This window comes from Lygodium microphyllum, chromosome 1 (assembly GCF_053477565.2).
Source record: "Lygodium microphyllum isolate KBCC chromosome 1, Lygodium_microphyllum_v1.1.10, whole genome shotgun sequence".
In the NCBI taxonomy this organism is placed as follows: Eukaryota; Viridiplantae; Streptophyta; class Polypodiopsida; order Schizaeales; family Lygodiaceae; genus Lygodium; species Lygodium microphyllum.
In genome coordinates this window covers 64,116,388-64,143,307 of record NC_141135.1, presented here as the reverse complement: position 1 = coordinate 64,143,307, position 26,920 = coordinate 64,116,388, and the positions used below count along the sequence as shown (strand labels likewise).

Here is a 26,920-nt window from a genome sequence, read left to right as displayed (position 1 = left end):
AGGGCAGTGTCTTCTACCACGTGAGTTAGTGCGGCTTCGGAGATTACTAGGAGAGTTTGGCTGCCCACAGACAAGTTGCACGATACTTCATTGCGACAATGAGAGTTGCATTGCCTTGGCACCGAACCTTGTGTTTCATGCCAAGTCGAAGCACATTGAGATATAGTATTTTTTCATTTGGGAGAAGATCTTGGGCAAGACCATTGATGTGGTATACTACAAGATACAGGAATCTGGCAGATTTGTTTACGAAGGCGCTTCCTCAAGTTTTTTTACAATAGCACTCCTAATCATTGAGCATTATGTCTCGTCTAGATTCTAAGAGGGGGTGTTAGAGATTTAGTCATCCCATGGACTCGCATTGTCTAGCTACAATTGGTACAATCAGTTCTCTCGGGCACAATTACCCATTTCCTATTAATTTTGGGCATTTTCAGAAATCACCAAGTGCGGGCACCTTATATCAGGCAGGTCGGACAGTTTCGAGCAGGCGGCAGTGCCACGTGGCAGTACGACAGCTGATCACATTTGTTGCAGCCAGTTGGCCAATTTTGGCTGGCCGCCCTAATCCTATTTTGGCCATATCTCTTGCTATTTATAGCTGGCAGCTTGTCTGCCCACTTCACTTGTGTTTTAGGTGTTCAGAGAAAGATCGGCTCAAGGAGATACTTCGATAGCCCATTTGTACATCTGCCTTCTTCATTTCAGCATTCATTGACTGCAGATTTCTGCACTCTACTCTCTTTTCTCTTTCCCTCTTCTCTCATGTTCTACTGAAGAATGTAGAAGCATATGGACAAGACTAAAAGACAATGAACACAAGAGAAGAGGGAGAGAGAAAAGGTACAATAGAATGCGAAGATCGGCAATGAATGAATGCTGAAATGAAGAAGGCAGATGTACAAACGAGCTGTCGAAGTATCTGCTTGAGCCAATCTCTCTCTCACCACCTGAAACAGAGGTAAGGTGGGCAGGCTGAATGCTTGCTATAAAGAGCAAGAAAAATAGCCATAAAATGATCAAGGCAGCCAGCCAAAACTAGCGGACCAACAACCAAATCTGGCCAACTGGCTGCAATAAATGCAAAGTGACACGTTTACAAAAAAGTGGTGTTTCGGGGGTTTGAGAGGATTTTTTTCAATTCTACCCACGTTAGCTTGTTGATTAGGTCTGTTTGCTTCAATTTGAGTACCCTAAGGACCCTTTTTTGAGTTCATATGCAAAAGTTATGGTCAAAACAAGTGGGAACCATGCACAAACAAAAATGAATGCAAGAAACCAAACAACAAGAGTTTGGAAGGCAAAAGGCATGAAAAGCAAGTCTCAACTCTATTGAAAATAGTTATAAATAGAGACCTCAGCCATTGTCACAAGCCTGGGTAAATAAACAAGTGATTTACTATTGTGTTTACCAAGGCTGAAGTAAAAGACAAGTGATTCTACCTCTTTACAAGTGCCTTTGGCCCAGAAAGGCCTGCCTATAAAAGGTTATTTTTGAGACAAATCTGATGATATCTTTATCTATTGCTGTAGGTGAGGATTGAAAGTGTTTGTGTGGCTATAATCGAAAAGATCACACAAGGTTTTACCAAAGAAAGAGAGCTGAAGTGGTTCCGGGTTGTCTTATGCATATCTAGGCTATTTTGGTAGGGTATTTTATAGCATTTCCAAGTGTTTCCTTTATATTTCCACATGGTGATTTCTTTCGAGCTGAAAGAGTGGTGCTAAGCTATCATCTCAGATAGAGTTTGCCTAAGATATTGTCTTAGGCATAGAGTTTTGAGCTTGAAGGGATTTATTGTAGTTATATAGAGTTTCCAAGAGTAATACAATTTCTTGTTTGGTTTCTATGTTTCTTGTGTTCTACACTACATTCAAGAGTCCTTCTTTCAGTATTTCTTTCTTCGATCTATCTTCTCTTTTCCTTGATCCCTAGCAAATTTATGTCAGAGTGCAGCGGTGCGGAAGCGTAGGACTGAGAGAGAGAGAACGCAGAGAGAGAAGGGAGAGAAAGAGACAGTGTACACTGAAGATCTGCTGTATAAAGAATGCTGAATACAAAGATATACACGGGCGCAGTGCGCTGGACTGCGTGTCTCCACCTCGACGATGCGACCTGCTGTCCACCTCGAAGTCTGCTGCAGTCTGCACTGTCTGCTGTCAGAAATCTGCGAACAGAGACAGAGATCTGCACGGCACCGGTCTGTAATCTGCGACAGAGAATGAATGCCAGACTGCTGAAAACGTCAGCAATAAATAGGCGAAAATCTGCCTAGGATGGGGCGCCAAAATAGGGCGCAGCCTGATAAAAATCAGCTGCAGGCAGTCGGACTGCCACGTGGCAGTCCGACTGCACAGTCCGACTGTGCAGCTGGACTGTGCAGCTGCTGCCTGCTGCTGCCTGCCTGAAAACAGGCTATGATCTCTGACACCCCCTCTCAGAGCCTGGACAGGGCAGAAGCCTGAGGGATCTGGAATGTTGCCGAAGTAGAGCCTGAGGAAGCGCCTTCGTAAACAAATCCGCAAGATTATCCTCCGTCTTGCAATACTCCACAGTGATGGTCTCATCCAAAAGCTTTTCTCGGATGAAGTGGTACTGGATCGCAATGTGCTTCGTCCGGGCATGAAAAACAGGATTCCTCGCCAAGGCAATGCAACTCTCATTGTCACATCGCAGCAATGTAGGACGAGTCTGGGGGCACCCAAGCTCCTCCAACAGTCTCCGAAGCCACACAACCTCGCATGTGGTGGAAGACGCGGCCCAATACTCCGCCTCAGTAGACGAAAGGGCTACCGTGGGCTGCTTCTTGCTACTCCAAGAAATAACACCTGCACCCAAAGTAAAGCAGTAACCTGTTGTAGACCGCCTGTGGTCCACGTCACCGGCCCAATCCGAGTCGCTCCAACCTGCAAGTACAAGATCTGACCCATCTGTCCCTGCGGGGTAATGAATCCCCAAATCAGACGTCCCCCTCAGATACCGAAGTATCCTCTGAGCAGCCTGCCAATGCACCGTCTTAGGTTCACTCATGAACCCTGCCAAGAGCCCAACAGCAAAACATAGATCAACCCTGGTGTTGAGAAGCCAAATCAAAGACCCTATCAACTGTCGATAGCGGGAAGCATCCGCCAAAGGAGAAGCTGAGTGGGAAGTGGCCTTCCAGTTCGGATCCATAGGAGTAGAGAGGGCCCGACAATCTTCCATCTCAAAAGACACCAAGAGCTCCTGAACATATCTCTGTTGGGAGAGAAAGATCCCCCTCTGAGACTGAAAAATCTCATGTCCTAAAAAGAAATGGAGTAGCCCCAAATCCGTCATCTCGAACGTCCGATGTAAAGCTGACTTTGTCTCCTGGACCTGCTGTGCATCATCACCTGTGACAATCAAATCATCAACATATAATACAAACAGCACACAACCATCCTCGGAAGTGTGAACATACAGCTGCGGATCGGCCTTGGACCGCCGATATCCCAACTGAGTCTGAAGGAACGAATCAATCTTCTCGTTCCAAGCTCGCGGGGCCTGCTTGAGACCATACAGGGCCTTCTTCAACCTGTAGACTTTCCCATCTGAAGAACCAAAGCCAGGAGGCTGCTCAACGTAGATCTCCTCCTTCAAATCACCATTCAGGAAGGCCGACTTCACATCCAGCTGATAAACAGGCCATTTCCTATGGCCAGCCAAATCAAGAACAGCTCTAATGGTTGCCATACGAGCTGTAGGGGCAAAGGTGTCATGACAGTCAATACCTGGGCGCTGGGCAAAACCCTTAGCAACAAGGCAAGCCTTGTGCTTATCCAAAGTACCATCACTGAGATATTTGGTCTTGAAGACCCACTTGACTCCAATCACCTTCTTCTTCGGGGGGCGTGGCACAAGTGACCAAGTGCCATTCCTCTCAATAGCCTCCAACTCAGCTTCCATAGCTTTCTTCCATGGTGCGGACTGTAAAGCCTCCTTCACGGAGGTGGGCTCTCGATCCTGCATAACGCGGGACATCAAACAATAATTGGAGCACACAAGCTCCGAAGAATGCGCCTGGTGCCTCCGTGACCGCCGCGGACCATCCTGCGGTCCCCACTCCTCAGGAACCCCCTCGATCCCTGAATCACGGAGTGTGTCACGGGCCCAGCGAGGAGGAGGCCGAACCTCCCCTCGTCGTTCTCCATCAGTAGAAGACTCTGGAATGTCCACCAGTGGTAACTCCTCAGAAGGATCCGGTGGAACAGTAGACTCTGTGTCAGAAACAGAATCATAATCAAACGGCACAGGCTCCAGTGGAATTGTAGAAGGAGCCAAACTCTCCCCTGGATCTCCAAGAACGGGATGCTCCTCACCCGTTGAAGAAGCCGGAACCTCCACAAACCGCACATCACGGCTAGTATATACATCCCGCTTGACGGGATCATAGAGTCGGTAGCCTTGGGACTGGGAGCTGTAGCCAACAAATACCTGTTTGCGGGAAGCCGCTTCGAATTTGTCACGGTGAGCTTTGGGAATGTGAACATAGGCATCACACCCAAAGACCCGAAAGTAAGAAACATCTGGCTTCGATCCAAAATACGCCTCAAATGGAGTCATCCCTTCCACGGCCGAAGTAGGAGATCGGTTAAGGATGTGGACTGCAGTAGCCACAGCCTCGGCCCACAGAACCTGAGGGGTCTGTCGGTGCTCCATCATGGTGCGCGCCATCTCGATCACACTGCGGTTCTTCCGTTCGAGAATACCATTTTCTTGTGGAGTATTCGTATTGGCAAACTCCTGGTGAATTCCTCTATCTGCACAAAACCGAGCAAATTCATTAGAGACAAATTCACCTCCCTTGTCGGATCGCAAGGTCTTCAACTTCCGGCCTGATCGGTTCTCCTCAAAGAGAAGCCAATCCTTGAAGTGCGAGAAAGCTTCTGATTTTAGTGCCAAAAAGTAGGCCCATGTCATCCTGCTATAGTCATCCACGATCAGCATGAAGTACGAGCTCCCACGGAGGGACTCATTCCTCATAGGGCCACATAGATCCGTAGATACTAACTCCATCGGTGAAGTAGACCGCCGCGAAGCGGTATGGGGAATGGCATCTCTATGTTGCTTCCCCCGTATGCAGGAGACACATGGCTGCTGGCTCACCACTATATCCGGCAACCCTCGAACAAGCTGTCCCCGTGACGCCTTCCGAAGATAGTCATAGTTTAGGTGACCAAACCTAGCATGCCATAATTCAGACTGTGACTGTGAGGTAAGAAGAAGAGTAGAGAGGGCAGTGGAAAACTTCAGTTTGTAAATGCCGTTCTCCTCATATCCAGATGATAGAACCTTCCTCGATTCACGATCAAGGACTCGCACTGTAGAACTGTCAAACTCCACCAGAAGACCAAGGGAGCAAATCTTATGGACTGAAAGGAGATGGTACCCCAATCCTGGTACATGCAAAACCTCTGAGGTATGGGTGCCACCTCGTCCATACGGAATAAGCTGCATCTTACCCCGACCTGCAATAGAAACTGAAGAGCTGTCTCCAATGAGAACCTGCCCACGCGAAGGTCGCAGCTAGGCAACACCATCCGATGAAGGAGTCATGTGCCGTGAGGCACCACTATCAATAATCCACTCTCGAGATTGGGAAGCCGCCATCGCAGCATCAGAAGCATTCGGTGAGGCGTCCTCAATGACAACTAGATGTAGAAATGCAGCTGATGAGGGTGCAGCCACCGCTCCAGAATCCTTGGTTTCCTTCTTCTTGGTGTCCTTCGAGTCTTTGTCAGGGCAATCCTTCTTCCAATGGCCAGTCTTTCCACAAATATGGCATGTGGAGTCTTTGTCCTTGTCCTTCTCCTTGTCCTTCTTGGACTTGTTATCCCCCTTCTTCTTCTTTTGGTCCTTCCCCTTCTTCTGAGAGGCTTGACCTGTCAACGCCTCCGTCTTGGAAGCATTCTGTCCCTTTAACTGTTCCTCTTGGTCCAAGACCATAGGAACCAACTCCTCCCACCGAAGAGTAGACTCTCGCCCTGAAGCAATAAGGGCAGAGTAAAATGTACCGAATCGTGGCGGCAACTGGGACAAGAGTGTAATCGCCATGTCTTCGGAGGAGATGGGCTTCCCCGCATTCTGAACCTGCATCTGTAGCTGCCTTAGCTTGTTAATGTGTTCCCTGAGCGAAGAAGACTTATTGACGGACAAGGTCCGCATCTGTACCTCCAAAGAAACCCTCTTCATCAGGGTCATCCGATTGTACATTTGATCAAGCTCCAGCCATATCTCACGAGCCACCGTCAAGTGCTCGATGTGAGCGATCACAGCTGTAGTGCATGATAGAAAGAGAAAGGATCGAATCCTGGCATTCAGTTTGTCCCAATGAGACTGGGCCCTGGCCAACTCCGCACGAGCATCGGAAGAGAGTTTGGACTCATCTCTTACCGAGGGCCGGTCAATATCTTCCTGTACCAACTCCGCCAGATCATAGGACTCCAGAATGGCCAACATCATAACGCGCCAAATGCGGTAGTTGTCGCCGTCGAGCTTCTGATCTGTAGGAAGAGCCGGTAGGACAGGCACCTTCCGGTCCATAATCGCCTGGAACTCCAAGTCCATCTCTGTAGACATCTTCACCTGCAATGCCTTCTCAAACGCAAAAGCAGCCCCCTCTGACTGAGTAGACTCAGCCTGCTAAGGCTCTTCAGCGTCCCGAAGCTCCTTCACCCGCCGGAGGCGATGAAAAAGCAAAACCTGCACTTTTAGGTTGAAAACTCAAACTTTCTCCGCGACAAACAGCAGTAAACAGCAGCAAATCCACCACCTGTACTCCTTTCCTGTGCGCCCACACTCGTTTCAGCCTTGTTCCAAGGCGCAGCCCTCCTGTCTGCCCTTAAACGCAAAAAACGCAAATTTGTGTCGCGATGGAAACTCCTCTTCAGGTTGATTCTGCGCTCAGTCAGCCCTCAAACACTGCTCTGATACCATGTCAGAGTGCAGCGGTGCGGAAGCGTAGGACTGAGAGAGAGAGAACGCAGAGAGAGAAGGGAGAGAAAGAGACAGTGTACACTGAAGATCTGCTGTATAAAGAATGCTGAATACAAAGATATACACGGGCGCAGTGCGCTGGACTGCGTGTCTCCACCTCGACGATGCGACCTGCTGTCCACCTCGAAGTCTGCTGCAGTCTGCACTGTCTGCTGTCAGAAATCTGCGAACAGAGACAGAGATCTGCACGGCACCGGTCTGTAATCTGCGACAGAGAATGAATGCCAGACTGCTGAAAACGTCAGCAATAAATAGGCGAAAATCTGCCTAGGATGGGGCGCCAAAATAGGGCGCAGCCTGATAAAAATCAGCTGCAGGCAGTCGGACTGCCACGTGGCAGTCCGACTGTGCAGCTGGACTGTGCAGCTGCTGCCTGCTGCTGCCTGCCTGAAAACAGGCTATGATCTCTGACAATTTAGACCTAGACCTTTCCAACCCCTGACATTTGGTAAACCCAACGTGAAAGGCCTACCTCAAAGTCTACAAGATGGGAGAACTAGTTGAAAATGAAGTTGTTGTCAAGGCAACATATATCTAAGATTTCATGCGGACTTATGAATTGATTCAACTATCAACATAAAGAGGCTGTTATCAAGGCTCTGCAAGAAGTGATTATAGAGAGAAAAAGTTTGACAGCATAAATATTTCTAGATTTCTTCGCTTCTATGCAAAGAATCTAGAGCTGGACAATGTACCAATAGATCATATGCTGATATATTTTACCAAGGTTATTTCTTATTAAATTCCGAGCCGCATAAAGTCCATCTACACAAATTATGGAAATACATGGGCTGATTTCAAGAGCGCCCTAAAAGAGGAGTATTTCATAGAGGATGCAGACAGAGTAACCAAGCAGACTTTCCTGGAGTGAGTTCATAAACTTACAAAGGGCCTCTCCGCGCCAAAGCTACAAAGAGTTTGAGATGAAGTTTGATCAATTGGACAATATAGAGCAATTATCTTTGCTTACAAAGAAAGTTCTTTTGTTTTTACAGGCTCTGGACCCTCTACTGCAGCTAGAGAAAGAGAAGCTATTAGAGGATGATACTACAAAGTAGGACATAAAGACTATTCTGCTCTAAACCGGGTCTAGCAGGAGGCATAGACTGCTCAAGCTATGTTCTACCACCCCCTCTAGTAACCCTCTTTGAGGTCCCTAGGTTCCCGTCATCTTTTTTTCTCTCATCTTCAACTATTACCAAATAAGCATAGGAAAAACAGGAATCCACAAGGGAATCCCACCCAGTCTTCTCTCTAATACTCCGACCTACATCATTTAGCTCTAACTTTGGCACTTTACCCTTACTTGCAATCTGCATGGCATGGGTTCATAACTCTGCTTTATTACCTGCATTTGCATGAATCTTCCCATCCTTCCAAAAAATCAATTTCTTCTTTAAAGCATCTCTGTATGACTTGCAATCTCTATGGTCATACTCTATACAATCACACCATATGCAATGGCAGACAAAATCTTCCCTAGGCAAGGTCTTCAAAGTAGAAGCTTTCCTTGACTCTCAAGCTTAGCAAGCTTGATTTGTAAATCTTGCATATTTTAAATAAGTTTATCTATAGTAGTATCTTTTGAAGAATCTGTAGAAGACATAGGAGGCAGCTTTCTAATCCCTAGCCTTGACACTCGAGAGTGTCGTCATGGCCAACAACTCTCTTCTTCTTTGTCTCTTCACTAGTTTAGATAGAGCATCCTACACGGGCATTTTATGCTAGCCAACCTGATTATTATTATTTTATTCAGCTGGCCAACCTAATGCATGTTTGGCATTATTTTATGCCTATATATTCAGGCTCCCTCCTGTGTTTGTAGCTCATCTACATACTTCCATAGCAAGCATCAGTGAAGAGAGGGAGCCAATGCCAATGCCCACACAACTGGTGACTCAAATTGTTTCTATATTATCTCATGTCTTGGTATATGGATTTCATTTCCCGAGCATATCTTTCTTCCTAAGTTATTTATGCAGTATTCTTATTTTCTTTGCAGTGTTTCTCTTCTCTCGTATTATGCAATCTATTACAACGGTTTACTACACTTCCATTGCTACATCCACTTTTGACACCTTTCAGAGAAGAAAGCCTGGTTTCATGAGGCTTCATATAGCTGATCACATCAGTTTGGAATTGGGATCGACGCGAGTGCCTTACACATTGTTTGCAATGCACAACAAAGCAATGTGGGATCAAGTATCCGCTCACTTTTGCAACTTGATTGGACTGAGGACAGTATATAAGTTACACTTTTTAGAGTGTGAATGGACAGATTTGTCACACTTTTGATCAAGGTCAATGAGAGCAACTAAGAACACTGCACTAGAGCCAAGTCTAGGCTCATTCAAGAGCAAGATCACATAGAAATCAGTACCATTGAGAGAGTGTTGCTTTGTGACAATAGCTCTTATGATTCGTGAAAGCTTTGAATAATGATGAAGAAATTGTCAGAAGTGGTGCAGCAATGGAAGCGTAAACATAAGTTGTAATAAATTGTTGAAACACAAGACAAAAGAGAAAGGAAAAGAAAGAACACAATACAGATGAGAATTCGGATGTATGCTCGGAAAATGAAATCCATATATCAAACACAATTACAGATGAGAATTCGGATGCATGCTCGGAAATGAAATCCATATATCAAACACAAGACTGTCGCATACAACAGTGAGTCATTGGCTATGTGGACACCGACACTAGCTCCTTTCTCTATGGGACCTCCAGGTGGTGAATTGAGCTAACTGAGGAGGAGCCCAGAATAAATAGGTACAAATAATGCCATAAAATATGTCAGGTCAACCAGCATTTAATGCTGGTCGGCCAACAATAAATGCCAAATATGACCATAAAATGACACAATAAAAAATGCCTAAATAACCCAAATAATGTGCCCAAGCCTCTGCAGCTCAGACTCACACATGAGCTGACATATCTGCTAACACCCTCTCTGAGATCATGGGTGATCTGATACAATACAATGGTACAATGAGAATGAATCATAAACCACACAACATAGAACCACCAAGTAGAACCATGGATACCCAAGCAAAGGGTGATCAAGCCACCACCAAGGTGCCTCAGAGATAACCTAATGTTGATTTCGATAGTACCAGCTCTGGAAAATAGAGAAGACCATAGTAGCTCTCAATGTTTGTCAACAATACCGTTGATATAGCACACATGACCATCCTGTCACCAATGCCACAGCACATAAATGACCATGGATCCCTCCTTTGGCCAAACCACCAAAGTGTCCCCTCATGTGAGCTCTAGACGAAAGCCACCTGCTCTATGTCAAAGAACCAGCCCATCATGAACCTGGAGGTCAATCCTAGCTCTAGGATTTGTACCTGCTAGACTTCGGTCAATGCATCAAGGATGTCACTCTCTCGATCCTATGCATCTGTATAGAAATATAGATGAGGCGCGGCTGCCCCATCTCACTACCCTCTCACACTCCCTCTCTGGCGCTAGAGAGTCGTGAGGGATGACCTCATCACCACCACTAGAAAGTAGCTGAGGAAGAGCCACCAAGCCCTTCCCACAATCCGAAGAAGAGCATCCCTTCCGTGCCTTGGACTTCGCCTTGGCCGGAGGATCTGAATCGGAATCTGAGGCAAATGATGACTCGTTGGAGGAGTCCGCATCCCGCTTCGTCTTCTGCTTCTTTTTCTTCCTCGAAGCCGCTAACTCTTTATAGTCCTTCCGCAAGTGGCCCTTCTTTTGCCACAGTGATAACACTGGGCCTTCGACTTCTTCATCTTCAAACCCCTCTCTGTAGTCGCAAAGTCGCCTCATGCTCAAGTAGCATTGAGGACATATGAAGAAAACTAACAGGAGTCGTAGATGCCTGCACCCATAAAGCATTCCCCACTCCATTAAACTCCCGAGGAAGCTTGTAGAATATCGTACCAACAAGATGTGTCTCTGATAGGGCAAACTGCACAGTGCGAAGCTAGTCCTGAATTTGGGTAACTCAAAGTAGGAATGATTGAATCATATCTTTGGTTTCAAACTTCAGTTGTTGGAGCTAGCCATAGAGAGTAACAGCCCTCACGGTGGAAGGAGCCTCATACATCAACTGCAACTTCGACCATATGTCTGAAGCTGTCCTACAAGAGGTGACCGCCAGTAGGACTTCTTTGGAAATACACCGAAGTAAGGCCGAATAAGCACGGGCATCATCCAAATCCCATGTAAGCACTCCTTCCTCATGGTTGTCTTCATCAAAATCAGCTGGAATAGAAGAAGCCTATTGAGGGCATGCAAGAGCTCCACCAACCACGTACCATGACCGCTTCTGGATAAACCACGCCTTCATCACCGCACTCCATGTGTAATAATCACGTCCATGGAGCTTGTCATTAGTGGATGTGCATGGGAGGAGCCATCTGTAGAGGATTTAGAAGAGAAGTAGAGAAGAGAAGGTACTTGGAGAGGGAGCATAGCCAAAACACGAGCACAGACTGCCAAAAACAAGAGTTCACATACAATATAACCCAAAATCTGACCAAAAGAAGACAAAAGCTGCTGCAAAAAGTTAAAAAATCAGTCAAAAACTGCCAAAAACAGTAAAAACGCCTGAAGATGCAATCAACCAGCTAGGAAGGAGTCAGAAACACCAAACCGTAGGCTGAGTACTGCCACAAATAGGCTGGAAAACTGTCACAGCATCCTGAAAACTGAAAACGCAAGCAGCAAAGGGGTTGTAGACAGTAGGCGATGGCAAATCTGCAGAAAATGCAGGTAAAACAAGTCGCCTGTATGGAGCAGCAGTCACCTTATCAGCAAGGGTGAAAACAGTCCTGAAATCAGCAAGAAAACACAATAGAAGCATAGATCCTGAGCTCTAATGCCATGTCAGAAGTGGTGCATCAATGGAAGCGTAAACATAAGCTGTAATAAACTGTTGAAACACAAGACAAAAGAGAAAGGAAAAGAAAGAACACAATACACATGAGAATTCAGATGTATGCTTGGGAAATGAAATCCATATATCAGACACGAGATTGTCGCATACAATAGTGAGTCACTGCTACGTAGGCACCGGCACTGGCTCCTCTCTCCACGGGACCTCCAAGTGGTGAACTGAGCTAACTAAGGAGGAGGAGCCCAGAATAAATAGGCACAAATAATGCCATGAAATATGTTAGGTCGGCCAATAATAAAAGCCAAATATGACTATAAAATGACATAATAAAAAATGCCTAAATAACCTAATAATGTGCCCAAGCCTCTGTAGCTGTAACATCCCCCCCCCCCCCCTTTTTTCTAAATTTTTTTAATTTTTTTTTCCCTTTCCCTCCCCCCCCCTTCCCCGATAGTACGTCGGGGAGAGAGGAAGAGGGAGTGATGTGGAAGGAGGGGAGGAGCATGCCGCCCAGGTGGCGGCGTTCAAATGTGCCCCCCCCCTTTAAAAGCCCACCCTCCTCCTCGTCGTGGAACGAAAGCTCCCCTCCCCCCTCCCCCCCCAATTCGTTGTCTGCACGCCATTGTCCCCCGTGAGCAGTGTGAAGAGGAGAGGGAGAGGAGTAAGGAGTGAGGAGATAAAAGAAGAGGGAGAGAAGGAGAAGGAGGAGAGAAGAGAAAGGAGGAAGAAATAAGAGAGAGAGGAGGGAAAGAAGAGAGAAGGAGAAGAAGAAAGAGGGAGAGAGAGGAGAAGAAGAAGAGAGAGAAGAGGGAGAGAAGTAGAGAAGGAGAAGAAAAGAGGGAGAAGAGAAGAAGGAAGAAGAGGGGAGAGAGAGAGGAGAGGGAGAGAAAAAGAGAAGTAGAAGAGAAGAAGGAAAAGAGAAGAAGGAAGAAGAGGGAGAAGAGAGAAGAGGGAGAGAAGGAAAGAAGGAGAAGAAAAGAGAAGAAGGAAGAAGAGGGAAGAGAGAGAAGAGGGAGAGAAGAAAAGGGGAAGAAAAGAGGAGGAAAATAAGGAAGAGGGAGAGAGAGGAGAAGAAGAAGAGGAAGGGAGAAAAGGAAGAGAGAGAAGTAGTGGAAGAAGAAGGAGAAAAAGAGGTAGCAAGAGGAGAAAAAAAGAAGGAGAGAGAGAGAGAGTAGGAGAATAAGAGAAAAGAAGAAGAAGAGAGAAAGAAATAGTAGAAAAGAAGGGGAAGAGAGAGGGAGAGGGAAAGAAGGAGAAGGAGTGGAAGTTGGTGGGTAGCTGCAAGGAACCACACCCAAACCACCCTCTCAGCGAAGGGCCCATCCAACAGTCTTTTCTTCCGAACCTGTCAACCCAAAACCCGTCAAGGTCCGAACTGCCCAATCTCCACGAGACGAATGGCTCCCAAGAAGATAGTCGCGAGAAGCGTAGGTGCCAAGCCACCGTTAATGCTGGAAGGGTGAGCGGAACGACCAACGCAACACACGCAAATCAAGCCCAGGTTCTAAGCGAAAAAGTTAACTTAGGAGTTATTTCTCGTGGAAGGGATGAAAGGATTGATGTCATGCATAGGGTTTTGTTTACTCTAGAAACTAAGTTGCATGCGCAAAACGGCAGAGTTGGAATTCGCACAAGATTTTAGGCACGAAATGATAGCTTTTACACACATAAAATGATAAGGTTATCGCTTTACTTCACATAAAATGACAGCTTTTTAACCAGTTCAGTGCCTGAATAGTCATGTAGAATTCATGTTTCGCAATCATGGTTAAAAGAAACGCATGAAATGTTAATTTCTGAGATACACTTGCATCGTTAGACAAAACCCTAGACTTTCATTGACGCAAGTCACATGTGATCCGGTGCGTTAGGAAAAAGTATAATTGCCTGCGAATTGTTTTATCGATCTTGCTGTGGATTATCGCAAATGAATACGCTCCTAGCTTAGTTGAAGCTGGTGACCTAACCCTAAATGGATTGTTGACCCAAGTTATGCTTGGCGGTTTGTAAAGATTGTGAATCCCTTAAGCAATTGTTTTGATACATCCAGTTAAAATTCTGATTGTGCATGCAATGGGATTGCGATGCCCTGAAGCAAGAGGTTGTGCATTTAACTGTTTGTTAATGTGGTTCTGGATGTTAACCCAAATGGGGTGTGTTTGATGATTGCATGGCCGGGTCTAAGGTGACTGATTGCCATAGAAACAAAAGGGAATGTTTTCCTTAGTAATTGTTTGTAAGCTGGGTGCTTCAGCTGTGATTGATTCCCTAAAGGAATAATTAAGGAAGGATGGCACTAGCTACCCCCCCACGAACCGCCAAACCCTAACCAAGGGGGTTGTGAATCCGCGTCGGGAATGTGGACCGAACCCGCCACGAGAGGTCTCTCCGTGGAAATTACTTAGCGTAGGAGAACGCTTGGGTGCCAGTGGGGGCTCTGACCGTAAATCCCAATGCCTCCGGACCCTACACAAGTGTTCTACGTGACTCGAGATGGGATCTCCAGGTCTTGATACTAGTTACAAGGCGGAATCTTGGAAGGATAAACCTTCGGGTTTTATTGCCGGAAGACGGAAGGGTTTTTCTACGGAGGCAAAAAGGAGCACTTAATTCTCCTGTATGGGCAGGAGACACACATTAATCCGAAGATAAGTTAAGAAAGTGTTTGATCTCGTTTTATCTTGTATTCGTGTCTGTGGCCTAAATTACGTAAAGGAACCTGTGACTAACGGGTTAATTAAGGAAACTGCTTTTATGTGTCAAGCATAACGTGGTAGGTAATTAGATAACTAAAACAACCCTCGAGGGAAGCGTGGTAGATGTGACCAATGGGTCTATCCTACGGAAGGGTGGTCTCGGTTAGCCGAGAGCTTTCCTCAAAGGAAATGTTAACAAGTAATGTTAGGAAAAGGTCGGTCTATGACCTTAGACAATGTTGACTAGGAACCCGGACTTCAGGTCGATCCTAGTGGGAATGGCCGGATAAGTTCCGTTGCGAGGCAGACTCGAGAGGCCCTAGTTGACAAACCCCGTGTCATTCCTTGGGAGTGCCGGGCGACGTCCTCTAGATTGATCTCTCGATGGGCTGCTAAGACATGTCCCGCAATTTGAGGAGCGGCCACGTTACAGCAACTCAAACTCACACATGAGCTGACATATCTACTAACAGAAATACCTTAAGCGGTGCCAATCTTTGGGGCCTATCATGTGTCTATCGTGAAAAAGCACTCAAGCTTTTCTATTTAGTTTTTTTTCTTCTTCTTCTTATTTACTTCAAGTGTAGAAGTTAGTTTATATTCACTACCCATGGGATCATTTCTGAAGGCTGGTTTTATCAGCTCCAAGGCATCAACAATGGAGACCAGCCCAAGTCTAGTCTGTTCAACTGGCGAACCCCTTATATTGGTAGCCAAAACAATTAGCAATGAATTGGCTGACAGTATATTATCTGATGGGCACCACAAGGATTTCTTAAGGATCACTTGCCAAGACTGGACAAGATGAGTCAATAATAGTGAGGACTTTAGTCATACGGGCTAATCAACATTGAGCACATGACGCCATGAGGCCTGAATTCAAGTGCTGCCATGCAAAATACCTATGTCTTCCATACAGAATCTAGTGATGGCAAACCAGGTCTGCTGCCCAACATACATGCCAGTGAACAAAGTCCATCTTCGGCCTACTGTGTGTCTCCACATCTAAAATCGCACCTCCCCCCATGCATTTAGGTGTATATATATTATCCCAGGAAATCCAAGTAATGCCAAAATGTTTCAGTCTTTTCTCCACAACATGAAGCAGATAGACTCCATGATTTACCACAACGCAGCCTTTGACCAGGGTAATATGAGATCGTGGGAAGCATAATTGTCTAAGCAACCTTGAAAGCTGAGGTGCACATGGAAAGGTCGTGCCTGTGATTTCCAGTAAACAAAGTTGTCCGCAATCTGAGCTGAAATGCAAGCAAGCAATTGCTAATGCTGGACTTGTACTCCCACAGAGTATGCCAAGTGAACCAGAAATTAGAATGCTGCCTCGTGTGACCACCTTCACCTACCAGCACAATGCCAGTAAGTCTCATTCCATGCAGCTTATGAGAGCTGATTGGTGAGTGTTGACGTGCAACCCTGAAGCTAAAGCAAATAGTCCCCATGTGTCCATGGCTTTGCATATGGGTCATGAAAGACCAATCCAATCAAAAGCTTTCTCTAGTCCACTTGGACCATCACTATATCTTGATGTGTATAACACATAATCCACTCCCATCTGTATATTGAGACTATTATGCAAAATATTCTGTCCGTCAATGAACCCTATTGACCAAGGTGCACCATGTTCGGGAGGTGCTTATACAATCTTTTAGCCAGCACCTTGGCAAGAAACTTGTGCATACCATTCCATTGAGCAAATAGCTAAAAAGCAAAGACTCTGCCAAGATGGGAGAGGCTGCAGGGTGACTCTGAGCTCATGAGTAGAGGTGTTTATTCATACTTGGTATTAGGCCACCTTCTTCCACTTTGAGTCACATATGTTTTGGTTACTTAGTCCCACCGAGCTCGCTGTTTACACAGCCCTTGCATTAGATTTCATATTTCTTATGTATCTTTGTATTCCTTTACAGGGTTTATTTTGCAGTTTTACCTCAGAAATATGTTATCCTGAGGTGTTTATTAATAAACTTTCTCTTCTTTGAAGAAAAAGCAAGATCTTGGCCTAATATGTCCTTCAGTGTTCATTTCTTTATGTATACTGGAATTTTCGGTTGCATATCTACCGAAAATTCCAGTATACAGGCTAATATATTTTCTGAAGACTACTAGAGAGGTACTATTGTAAACAAATTTCTTTTCCCTGAATTATGAAATTTCATCATGATCATGAATGATGCTGAAAAGAGCATCATAACCTAAATTGCCAAAGATTTGAAGTTTAAGAATTTGTGCTAGAGGAAGAGCTTCTAAAAGCTTTCCATAAGCACTCAAGGACCACTTTAATAAATCTGCTCTATTCTCTTTCATAGTTTCAAGAAACAGATACATTCTCACAGGCTCATTCTTGACAAGAGAAGATTAATGTCCAAAATTCTCAAAGTACATATCAGAAGCTCCCTAAAAACCATTTATGTCAGAATGTACTTTTCAATAACTATTTATCAATGTCAACAATTGTATCTTTATATATCGTGCCTCATGTCCTAGGCAGCAACTTGTCTTTAGATAGTGGATCCCTTTTGTCAACTTGTGGATCCCCTTTTGTCAACTTGTGGACCAACAGAACCGCTTGCTGTCTTTAGATAGTTGCATGTAATCATCCATTACAAATAGAAGTCTCATTTAAGGGGCATAAACACAATACAACTAGCATTAAAACGTTAAGAGATTGAAGGTGAATAAAACCTGAATAGGGACAGTGTACTTCAACGCACAGGTAAAATGATCCACCAAAAATTCACTCTCTCCAAGTGAGAATAACTTCTGAAAATTCAAATTTTTCTCAGGTGAATGCCTTAGGATCTGAAACAGCAAGAAGAGCTGTCAGTCTTAGCATTCATTAAGTGGCCATTGTCATTATACCGTATAACCAATACACCTAAATCATGAGCATTACATCAATGGTTTTGTAAGTTTCCAGTTGTTTACCTTTGTGCCAGCATCTTTCTCAATCTTTGTTAGATATCGAGTTGTGACAACATTTTCCTTTGTCACCTTCAAAGATACACCTAAATGAATTCTTGCCTCTGAAGACCTAGCACGCTTTCCTTCAAGAGGTATCCACATACTATCCATATCATTAGACTCACGATTCAAAAGGCCTATTTCAGCACGCCCCAGTGAAACAGGTTTTGTGAAAGGCCCTTCAAAATGGAACACTTCAACTTGCATTCTTGAAGGGGGATTTTGCATAGCATCAAACTCAAAGAATTCTGTTAAAATGGAAGAATTGGATGATCACATCAGCAAGTATAACACCTTCAAATGATTTGAGAGCAAAGTACAAAGATTAATACCATGCCAACGTGGGTTGGAGGTTTGCAGCTTGACAGAGCTGGTTCGCTGTTTCCCATTGCATCTGAAGACCACGAATGGATCAAAATTATTTGCAGATGCTAAGCATACACATTCAATCAACGAAACCGATAGCATCCACCCATCTCCAACTGCCTTAACTCCATGGTCACCACCTACAAGATGATCCAGAAATGTGAGGGCAGAAAAGTATGAGTTTTTGATTTCTTTACAATAAACCTTTAGTCAAAGTGTCATTAAAGAATTCAGCAAAAACCTACTCTGTCGAAACTTCACATAAAAGTAATGATATGTTCTCTTCACCAGATGTTGCATGAGAAAAACCAAAACACATGTTGTCATGACTTCTATAAATGAGTCTGGCATATCCATAATCCAAAATTCAAGACCTTGAATCTCTTTCCTGTTAGCCAAACAGACATGCACCAGCACAAGTACTAGTGAAACCAATGAAAAGAGTACACGAATATTTGCAAAATACTCAAATGCCAGTTTCCATTCACTCTTTAATTTTACTGCTTCCTCATCAAGGTCTTTAGATAGATCATCACTGCTTTCCATTTCATCTGCATGATTTGTTAGCAGCTCCGCAAATTGCTGGAAATTTTCCTCAAGCCCCTGCTTGACTTTACTTTCAATCATCATCTTCATCATTGTGCTTTCCGTAAATACAATACGCCATGAAATGGTCAGGCGAGTACCATTTTCTATATCTGAGAGGGGGACCATGACAAAAAGCAACTCTGTATGAAAACATTTTCCATAAGGAACATCTGGTGTGTGCACATGAACTCCAACAGCATAGCAATTTCGATCTGCCCTAATGTAGGATTGATCCTCTGTCACTTCTATTTCCTTTACAAGCTGTGATGCTGCTTTTGTGTATGATACAACTCTGCACATAAGACCTCTGTCTGATATTTTCCAAGGGGATTCCTGCACATTTGTGGTCTTCTGCATGGAATATAGCTCTCTATAAAGCATAGTCCCAGGACTGAACAGGACCGCATTGAGAGCCTTCACACCAACAGAATACCTCTTGTCTAGAAGGATGCCACCAGGAAGGTTCTCTGGCAACATGTCTGACGCAGGCTCAATGTAAGTTATGTTGCTTGGATCAAAGAATTGCTCTAGCATTTGAGTTTCATTGGCAGTTGAATCTTCTCTTTCATTTATCTCATGCAAAGTCTCAACATTTGAATCCTTTTCATCCATCTCAGTTGAAGACCTACCAACCCTCAACAAATCAGTTGGGTTATCTCTGGTCAGAAAAGGAATTGAGCCTGCCAAGGAACTGACTTCATGCCGCTTTGATCCTCTATCACGTACAGAATAACCAGGCGAACTGGATTTTTTGAGTAGGCATACTGACAGAAGGATTTCACCTAATACCACAAGTATATGAGTATGGGCTTTGTAGAACACAAAGTTTTGCTTTCAATGTATAAGCATTACATTTCATTTAGATTTAACAATTGGACATACAACAAAGACTAGAAAACATTAATACTCAAATCTAATCTGAATCAAAAGGACCATTCTTAAGAGGTTGGCCTGCCTCTACTTGCAAATATTGGAATTTAATTGTGACGATGCAGGCCTGCCTTCACATGTCAACTTCTGCTTGCATAAAAAACTGGCCGACAGCAATCTAGGGCCAAAAATATGCCTGACCAGCATTTAATGCTGGTAAAAATACCATAAGTGCTCAGAAAGATCCCGAAATGCATGGACAATGTCCGACAAGTGAAGCAGGCTAATGTATGCAGAAATTACTCGGAAAATGCACACAAAATCCCGACTAGAGGAGAAAATGCACTAAAAGGCAATAAACTGAGTGTTCTAGAATGAGCTACCTCCTCCATCAAAACAAGTGATAAACAAGTCAAAGCTCCTAAAGTCCTCGCTTGACTTAGATTGAGGCTCACAAGCAAGAGATGACAAGACATGACAAGCATGACTACTAACACCCCCTCTCAAATCCTGGATGTGGTGAAAGGCTAAGAAAGAAACGGATCCTAGGATGGCAAGAGGAATGCCAATGTCGATGAAGTCTGTCGATGTAAACTACCGATGAAGAAGCTCCTCACAATCTTTGGAAACCCCCTCTAAAGCACTAGGGGCCAAAAAATCCACAACCGCATCACTAAGATCATCCCCCTTTGAAAGGGATGGAGGGAATGAGGGAACCACCAGAGGAGAGAGGGGGGGAGGGGGGTTGGGGTGGGAAAGGAACCTGAGGAATAGATGATGGATAAGCGGGAACAGACATAGCAATAGACAACTGCCTCGGAGGACCTTGCATAAGAAAATGGAGATAGAGCCTATAAAGCCCGCTCTCCTGGGAACCTGTCGCGATAACAGCCCCTATAGAAGAATCCTCAATACAAATGGCCTGCTCAATGAAGACAACCCGGGTATGAAGCTTAGTAAGGCTATAAACTGAGAGGAGTGGAAGGCCCAAGTCCAGAACATAAAGGGCCTCTGAAAGGAAGCTCAAAGCACGCTCGGGAAACAAAGGCAAAGTGCCAACACCACTAACAAGCATCGAAACAATGTCACCAGCAATGACGAAACCCTCAAAAGAGTATAGATCCTAAAAAAAATCACCTCGTGGAGTCATATGACTAGAAGCTCCAGTATCAATAGCCAAGGCCTCTCAAAAGACAAGGCAACCACTGAAGAAGGCTCCTCCAACTCAACAATATGAAGGAACACTGACTCATGGGTAACCGTTGGAATAGAGGTAGAAGGCTCGGATGTTTTAGCTCCATCCTTCACTCCCGAACGAAGGTGAGGATACTTCTTCCAACAATTCTCCTCCGGATGTGTCCCCTTCCCATAGTATGGACATTTAAGCCTCTCTGAGTTAGAGCCTAAAGAACTCCCTTGTCATTTAGCCTTAGACTTTCCCTTCTTCTTCCTCCCCCTCCCCACACCCCCCCCCCCCCCCCAAGAAAAAAAAAACCTACAACAAAGGCTTTGGTAGAGATGGATCCATTGGCTACCTCTTTAGTGCGCTCGTCATGCTCCAAAACAAGCGGAACAAGCTCCTCCCATAGAAGCTTCCCACGAGTCCTCAATGTAAGAAGGCTCATGTAGAAGACAACAACCAGGGAGATGGAAACTAAGTCAAAAGAATCATAGCCATATCCTCTAAAGAGATCATCCTGCCAAGGGACACAAGCTTATCCCTCATATCCTCCAACCTGTTGATATGATCCTTCATGGAAGGAAAATCATCAACAGCGAGCATCCTAATTTCTTCTCTTGAATAATCTAGTGGGCAAATGTCTTCTAATAATACAAAGAAGCAAGATTTGTCCACACGTCCACTACTTTCCGCAACTTGCACACATGCACTAGGACAAAATCCTGTAAGCTCATAAAGAGGAAAGATCAAGCTCTAGAGTTGAGCTGATCCCATAGGGTTGTACGATCCATCGATGATCCAACGGTGGGATCCTCCACTAGATAGGAAATAGGATGGGTAACAACCTCTCAAAGATTAAAGGTATCAAGGATACACTCCACCTTACACAACCAAAGCGAGTAGTTGGAACCATTAAGTCTTCTTTGGATAAAGAAGGGAGTACATGCATCCATCTATATAGAAGGTGCCATGGATGGCATTTTGAGGCCAACATAGCAGGCCTTCTGAGAAATATGGAGAGAACGGGGAGAAGAGGGTTCCCGAACAAACGGGCTAGGTGACCTCCATTCTTCACAATCGGCATGATAGTTGTTGCCATAATCTCGCCGTTGTTCGAAGGAGTGTTGAGAAGGCTCCTCATATGTATCATCAAAGCCATGAAACTGGTTGTAAGACATCTTCAAAATCCTACAAGACACCCACAAGGAATCTGTGTTTTGGCTGCAAATAGCCCCAAAACAAGAGGAAACGGTTACAAGATCACAAGGAAGTCGATGTAGAGGGCTCGCATAGGAGAGATAGACTGTCGCACACACAAGGATTGTTGCGTTTGTTTGCAGAGAACTGTCACCTGGCTGACCAAAGAACACTGTGTTTGCAACAAAAGGTTTTCGCCAAACTGAGGAAGCCTATCGCCTCTAGCACGAGAGGGAGGAGGCAGCAAAACAAGTACCTAGCACAAGAAAAGCTAACACCTCCAGGCAAAAAGCTGTGTTTTCAGCAAAACGCTAATTTGGCAAGGCTGCTTGGCAATCTAGGGTGGTCTCCTCCACAAGAAATCAACTCTCTCCCTCTCTTAGGTGATGATACTAAGTGAGTGCGCAATGGAAGAAGGAACATGAACTCAAAGACAAAGGAACAAAGAGAGACTACAAGAAAAGAAGAAAAAAATCTGCATTGAACAAGGAAAGAATGTTGAATACAAGAGAAGGATTGATCAATCCTTGCACGCAGCCCACAACATCAATGAGGGCATCTGATCAGGCTGACAATAGCAGTAGCACCGGAGATGAAGGAGTTAGAGCGTGCACCTACCAAAGAAGGTGGAAGATGTGGGAGAATGTGTCTACCAAGTGGGAGGAGTGCCAAATATATAGGCACACCCATAAAAAGCTTGGGGTAAGGCCCGTTTGGCTCTACGGCCAAGAGGTGAATCCGTTGTCCGTTCCTTTATGTTCTTTGATGTAAGTACAGCTTGTGTCGTGTCCAATATGTAGGTTGGATCCTAGAGGGACGTTTCAATTGGTTCATGTTTGGGCTCTTGGAGCCAATGCTTGTACAAATCTCTATTAATTGTTAAAATTAGATTTGAAAATCCTCTTTTTATTCTCTCATCTTTTGTTGAGTTGTGCAATAAGGATTGTTGGTCTTACAATTGGTATTAGAGTCAAATCTCAACACCAAGCGAGAAGTGATTGGATCAAAAGATTCCCAAATTTTTGCTTTTTTTCTACAGCAAGTTGCAAGGATTTACTTTTTCCAATCATGCATGCTATGTAGAAGACGATTAGTACAAACACCTCGTGATGCAAGTGGAGGCAACACAAGCAAGGCGGAGGCGATACACTTGGAGGCTGCATCACTTCACCAAGGGCTTACTATTCTCCAAATCTAGATAACGTCTTTCTATTTGACAATCTCCCCAACTTTGAGGAGAGCTCACTAACATGGGGTGATGTATAGAGCAAAGATTGGAGCGATCAGTGGTCCCAAGTCCAGTGGAAAAAGAGTTTAGTACTGTGGACTCACACCGCAACTCCTCACTAGCTAGCAACAAGAGGGCTAGCATTATTCTAGTGTTCCCACCACCAAGTTCTCATAGAGGCTAGGTGAGATCGCTCCATTAGCAAATTAGTCAATTCATGTGTGAGTGTGTGCATGTATTCGTGGGCTTTGTACTATTTACCATATGTGATGTGGGTTGCCCTGTTATTTGCACCAAATTTATGGCCACTTGGTATTTATTGTGGCTGCATTATTTGTGCCAGCTTTTTGTACTCGCCAACCTGCATTTATGAGGTGCATTCCTGCTGCCCGAACAGTTCATGTTTGGGGCCTATATATAGGCAATCGCTCCCTTCTCCTCATTATCGTCTGTGAGAATGCGTAATGGAAAGGAAAGGGAAAGTAAATATAGAGAGGAGACAAGAGCCATTTTAGTGACAAGTTGGCAAGAGAGAGGGCTTTACAAGCTCCATTCCCCTTTCACCGTACAAGGTCCTCTGAGGCATTCTTCCATAGTTGTATCCACTCCCACTTGTGCACCAATTATCCCAAAGGTTCCATCCCATCCCCACCATCTCCTCTAGTGGTTCCCTCATGCCTCCCATCCCTTTCAAAGGGGGATGATATCAAGGATACAGCTATGGATTTCTTGGCCCCTTACGTTTTAGAGTGGGATTTTAAGGATCATGAGGAGCTTCTTCATCGATGGACTACATCAATAGATTTCATCAGCTTTGGCACTTCTTTTGCCACCCTTGGATCCATTCCATCTTCTTTGGCCTTCAACCACATCTAGGATCTAAGAGGGAGTGTTAGCAATCATGTGTATCTTGCACAACCATCTCCTACTTGTGAGCCTCAGTCTGAGTCAAATGAGGACATTAGGAGCTCTACCATTCAGTCCTTGATGCTAGAAAAAAAAAACAAGATGAGTCTAATGAATTTGCTCCAATATAACACAATTATGAAAGGATTGACGCAATGACCAAAGAATGTAAAGGTACTTGTCAATCCTATAACACCAAAGATTCTATAACTCCTATCAATCCAAATGATCCAACTAACCCGATATCTAGTCCATGTGAAGACCACTTTATTCTCTCACAAGCAGTTATCATCTTGCTGAAAGCCCAGAAATGTCCATGAAAGAAAGAGCCTGAAAAATGGAAATGAAGCAAAGTGCATAACCTTAACAGAAGCACCAGTGTATCAGGATTATTCCCAAAAGAAGTGTTGCACAGTTTCCAAAGAATAAGCACACATCGGCAATGGTACAGAAGTTGCCTTTCATTTTGCCAAGGTTTTCCCCTACTTGAGGACACTTGTGATGCATCTCCATGAACAAAAGTCTCCGCTTTACTGGCACTTTAGTTTCTACAACTTGCTCACATCAGATTTCCACCATTTAGTCCTGGTTGGCAACTGACAATTTGCTTCAGCAGACACCTTGTAGGGCTGTGTTTATGCATTTGGGCCAAGTGACGACTTTCCATATTGCAACACCCATGATCCATAGACAATCAGGTTGTCATGGGAAACATGGATAACTATGATAGTGTGTTTTCACTAATTGAATACTGAGCATAATGATGCCTAATTGCAAAAAGTAGAGTTCCCAGTATAAACTCATCAATGCCCAACATTGACCTCGGCAATGTATACAGTGTTTGGCAGGAAAAGATCCCATATAACAGTGAACTATAGCAGCTGATAATACCAAAGGTGTTTAATATCATGTCGTATGGGAATTAGTATTCTTTATGCAAATTGCAGCGAACATCTGAGTTAACAAAGTAATCTGCTATGTGGCCCAAGCATCACAATACCTGAGACAGCAGTCTTTGACTTGCTACGGCGTTTTTGAAGTGGATGCCATTGCAAAGGCAATTCCTGATCCTCTGCATTGAGCACATTGATCAAGGGAATCTTCAGTTGGCCCAGAAAATCATCCAGTATCTGATCTTTATCCCACACCTGGAGGATCAAATCATCCGTGATGTCCCGGACGGTAAAAGTGAAGTCTTCTTTCCAGACAGGGTTAAGGTTGTTATATACAACTGGAGTCTTATGTTTGCTGCTTCCGAGCTGGAGGTGGACATACGGGTCGCTGAGTCCATTGGAGTCTGCTGCAATGAGGCCCCTGGCTTCTTGGATGTAGACCTGCAAGTCCATGGATGGGGATGGAGGGACAGGGGCAGGCAAAGGTAATCTGTTGATGAGCCAGCGGCTATGAAGATAGACAGGATTGAGGTATGAGCGTTAGTCGATAGGAGGAAAGAAGATAAGAGAGAGCGTGTATGTAATGTATATGTGATGGGATGTAGTGCATGGATTACGTCTCTCTCCCTCTCTCTCTCTCGGGCTCCCAAGTCCCGAGTCTTCTATCTGTAATTGCGGAGAGGGAGAACCCATTCTCCCCGGATGAATTTGATCGACCTGCCCACGTGGCACTGCCACTTGGCGCCGATGTCTGACGTGGCCACGAGGCGTTGACTGCCCGGTACCCGGCTTTTTGACTTTGAACAAGTCTTGTTTTTAAGCCTCGAAAGGTTAGAACATTAGAGTGGATTCACATGGGGAAGAATATCCCTCGCACAAGCTCCTTCACGCAAGCTGGCCCATTGAACGCATGATTGACTCCCTAATAGCTTGAATTTGAAGGTTGCAATACCCTTCAAAGAGGGAACTATATTTCACAAGAAAGTAGAAATAAAGTCGCTCTTCTAAATAAGGACATACTTATAGGATAAGAAGAGTGGTATACCTTTTCGATCTCTTTAGGAAGAAATTTCAATATTCCTATAGCCCTTCAAATTAAAAATTTGGACTATACTTCAAATTCTAGTAATGTTAATAATAGACTCTTTTGTACATGGCTAGTATTCACACAAAAAATTTAGGTTTAGTATCAAGAGAATTGCAAAAGTTAAGTAAATTATTCCCTGCATTTTATTATAGCATTGCTACATCGTGCACCAATGTCTTTGTGTCATACTAGCCATGTTGTAGCATGCTTATGTCGTACACTAGTGTGCTTAGGCTAGAAATATCCTAAGATTTAGTGTTCAAGATATATCACATAAATAAATAATAGTAATAATTATATTGGTCCTTCGGATGTAATTTCTATTTAAAAAATAATTAAATTATGTGTCACTATTTTAGGTCTCTATGGCACCCATTATTGAAAAGCGAAAGGAGAGAGACACGAGATTATAGTTCTCCTTCTAAATGGAGGTTTTGACATTCTTAATGAGGAAAGGGGCGAGAATTGAAAGTGAAAGAATAATTGCAAAAAAATGCATGAAGTTTAGATTTCACAGCAACGAGATTTTTATGGTTAGAAAGGCTATCAGAATTCGATCTTTTTTCTACTGATTGACATCCCTTCATACCAAAACTAAAATTACACGTGTGAATGCGTGCACCCACGTATGGTGTAGATTTACTTACATCTATATCTTATAACAAGTCAACCAATAATTAAAAAAGCATATTTGAAATTTTTTCATAAAGGGAACACAATTATTTTGAAAGCCTACAAATAATTTGTAGAATATGAGTATGTACATAGAGAGAGAGAGAGAGAGAGAGAGAGAGAGAGATGTGGCAGTGATGGTGGTGAAAGTGGTGTTACTAGTGGTGGTGGTGGTGGTGGTGGTGGTAATGGTTGTTGTTGCACTAAAGGGTGGAATAAGTGTACTATGTGGAATAAAAATAAGGGGTTGCAAAAAGAAACTCACTCAAAAGCTCGCTCCTTGCCCTTCCCTCTCCCATAGGAAACCATTCTTAAGAAATAGCCATTCCATAGGAAACCTTTCTTTAAGAAATAGCCACAT

At 44.2% G+C, this 26,920-nt stretch overlaps 1 protein-coding gene across 3 annotated transcripts in view; it reads right to left on the bottom strand.

Annotated features, from left to right (window-relative positions):
* The window catches only part of LOC148041198 (C2 and GRAM domain-containing protein At1g03370-like), a 189,018-nt gene extending 163,529 nt beyond the window's left edge, over nt 1–25,489 (bottom strand). For 2 of the 3 annotated variants that reach the window (XM_087677888.1, XM_087677905.1), the window contains exons 1-5: nt 24,908–25,489; nt 18,184–19,308; nt 17,905–18,078; nt 17,537–17,820; nt 17,294–17,410 (exon numbers count right to left, since the gene is read on the bottom strand). In XM_087677888.1, coding sequence (XP_087534014.1) covers nt 17,294–17,410; nt 17,537–17,820; nt 17,905–18,078; nt 18,184–19,308; nt 24,908–25,253 — 2,046 coding nt within the window. In that variant the 5' untranslated portion in view covers nt 25,254–25,489. Of the gene's footprint in view, nt 1–17,293; nt 17,411–17,536; nt 17,821–17,904; nt 18,079–18,183; nt 19,309–24,146; nt 24,783–24,907 lie in introns of those variants that run through there. The other variant, XM_087677896.1, reaches the window with a different exon arrangement.
* Nucleotides 25,490–26,920: the final 1,431 nt, after the last annotated feature.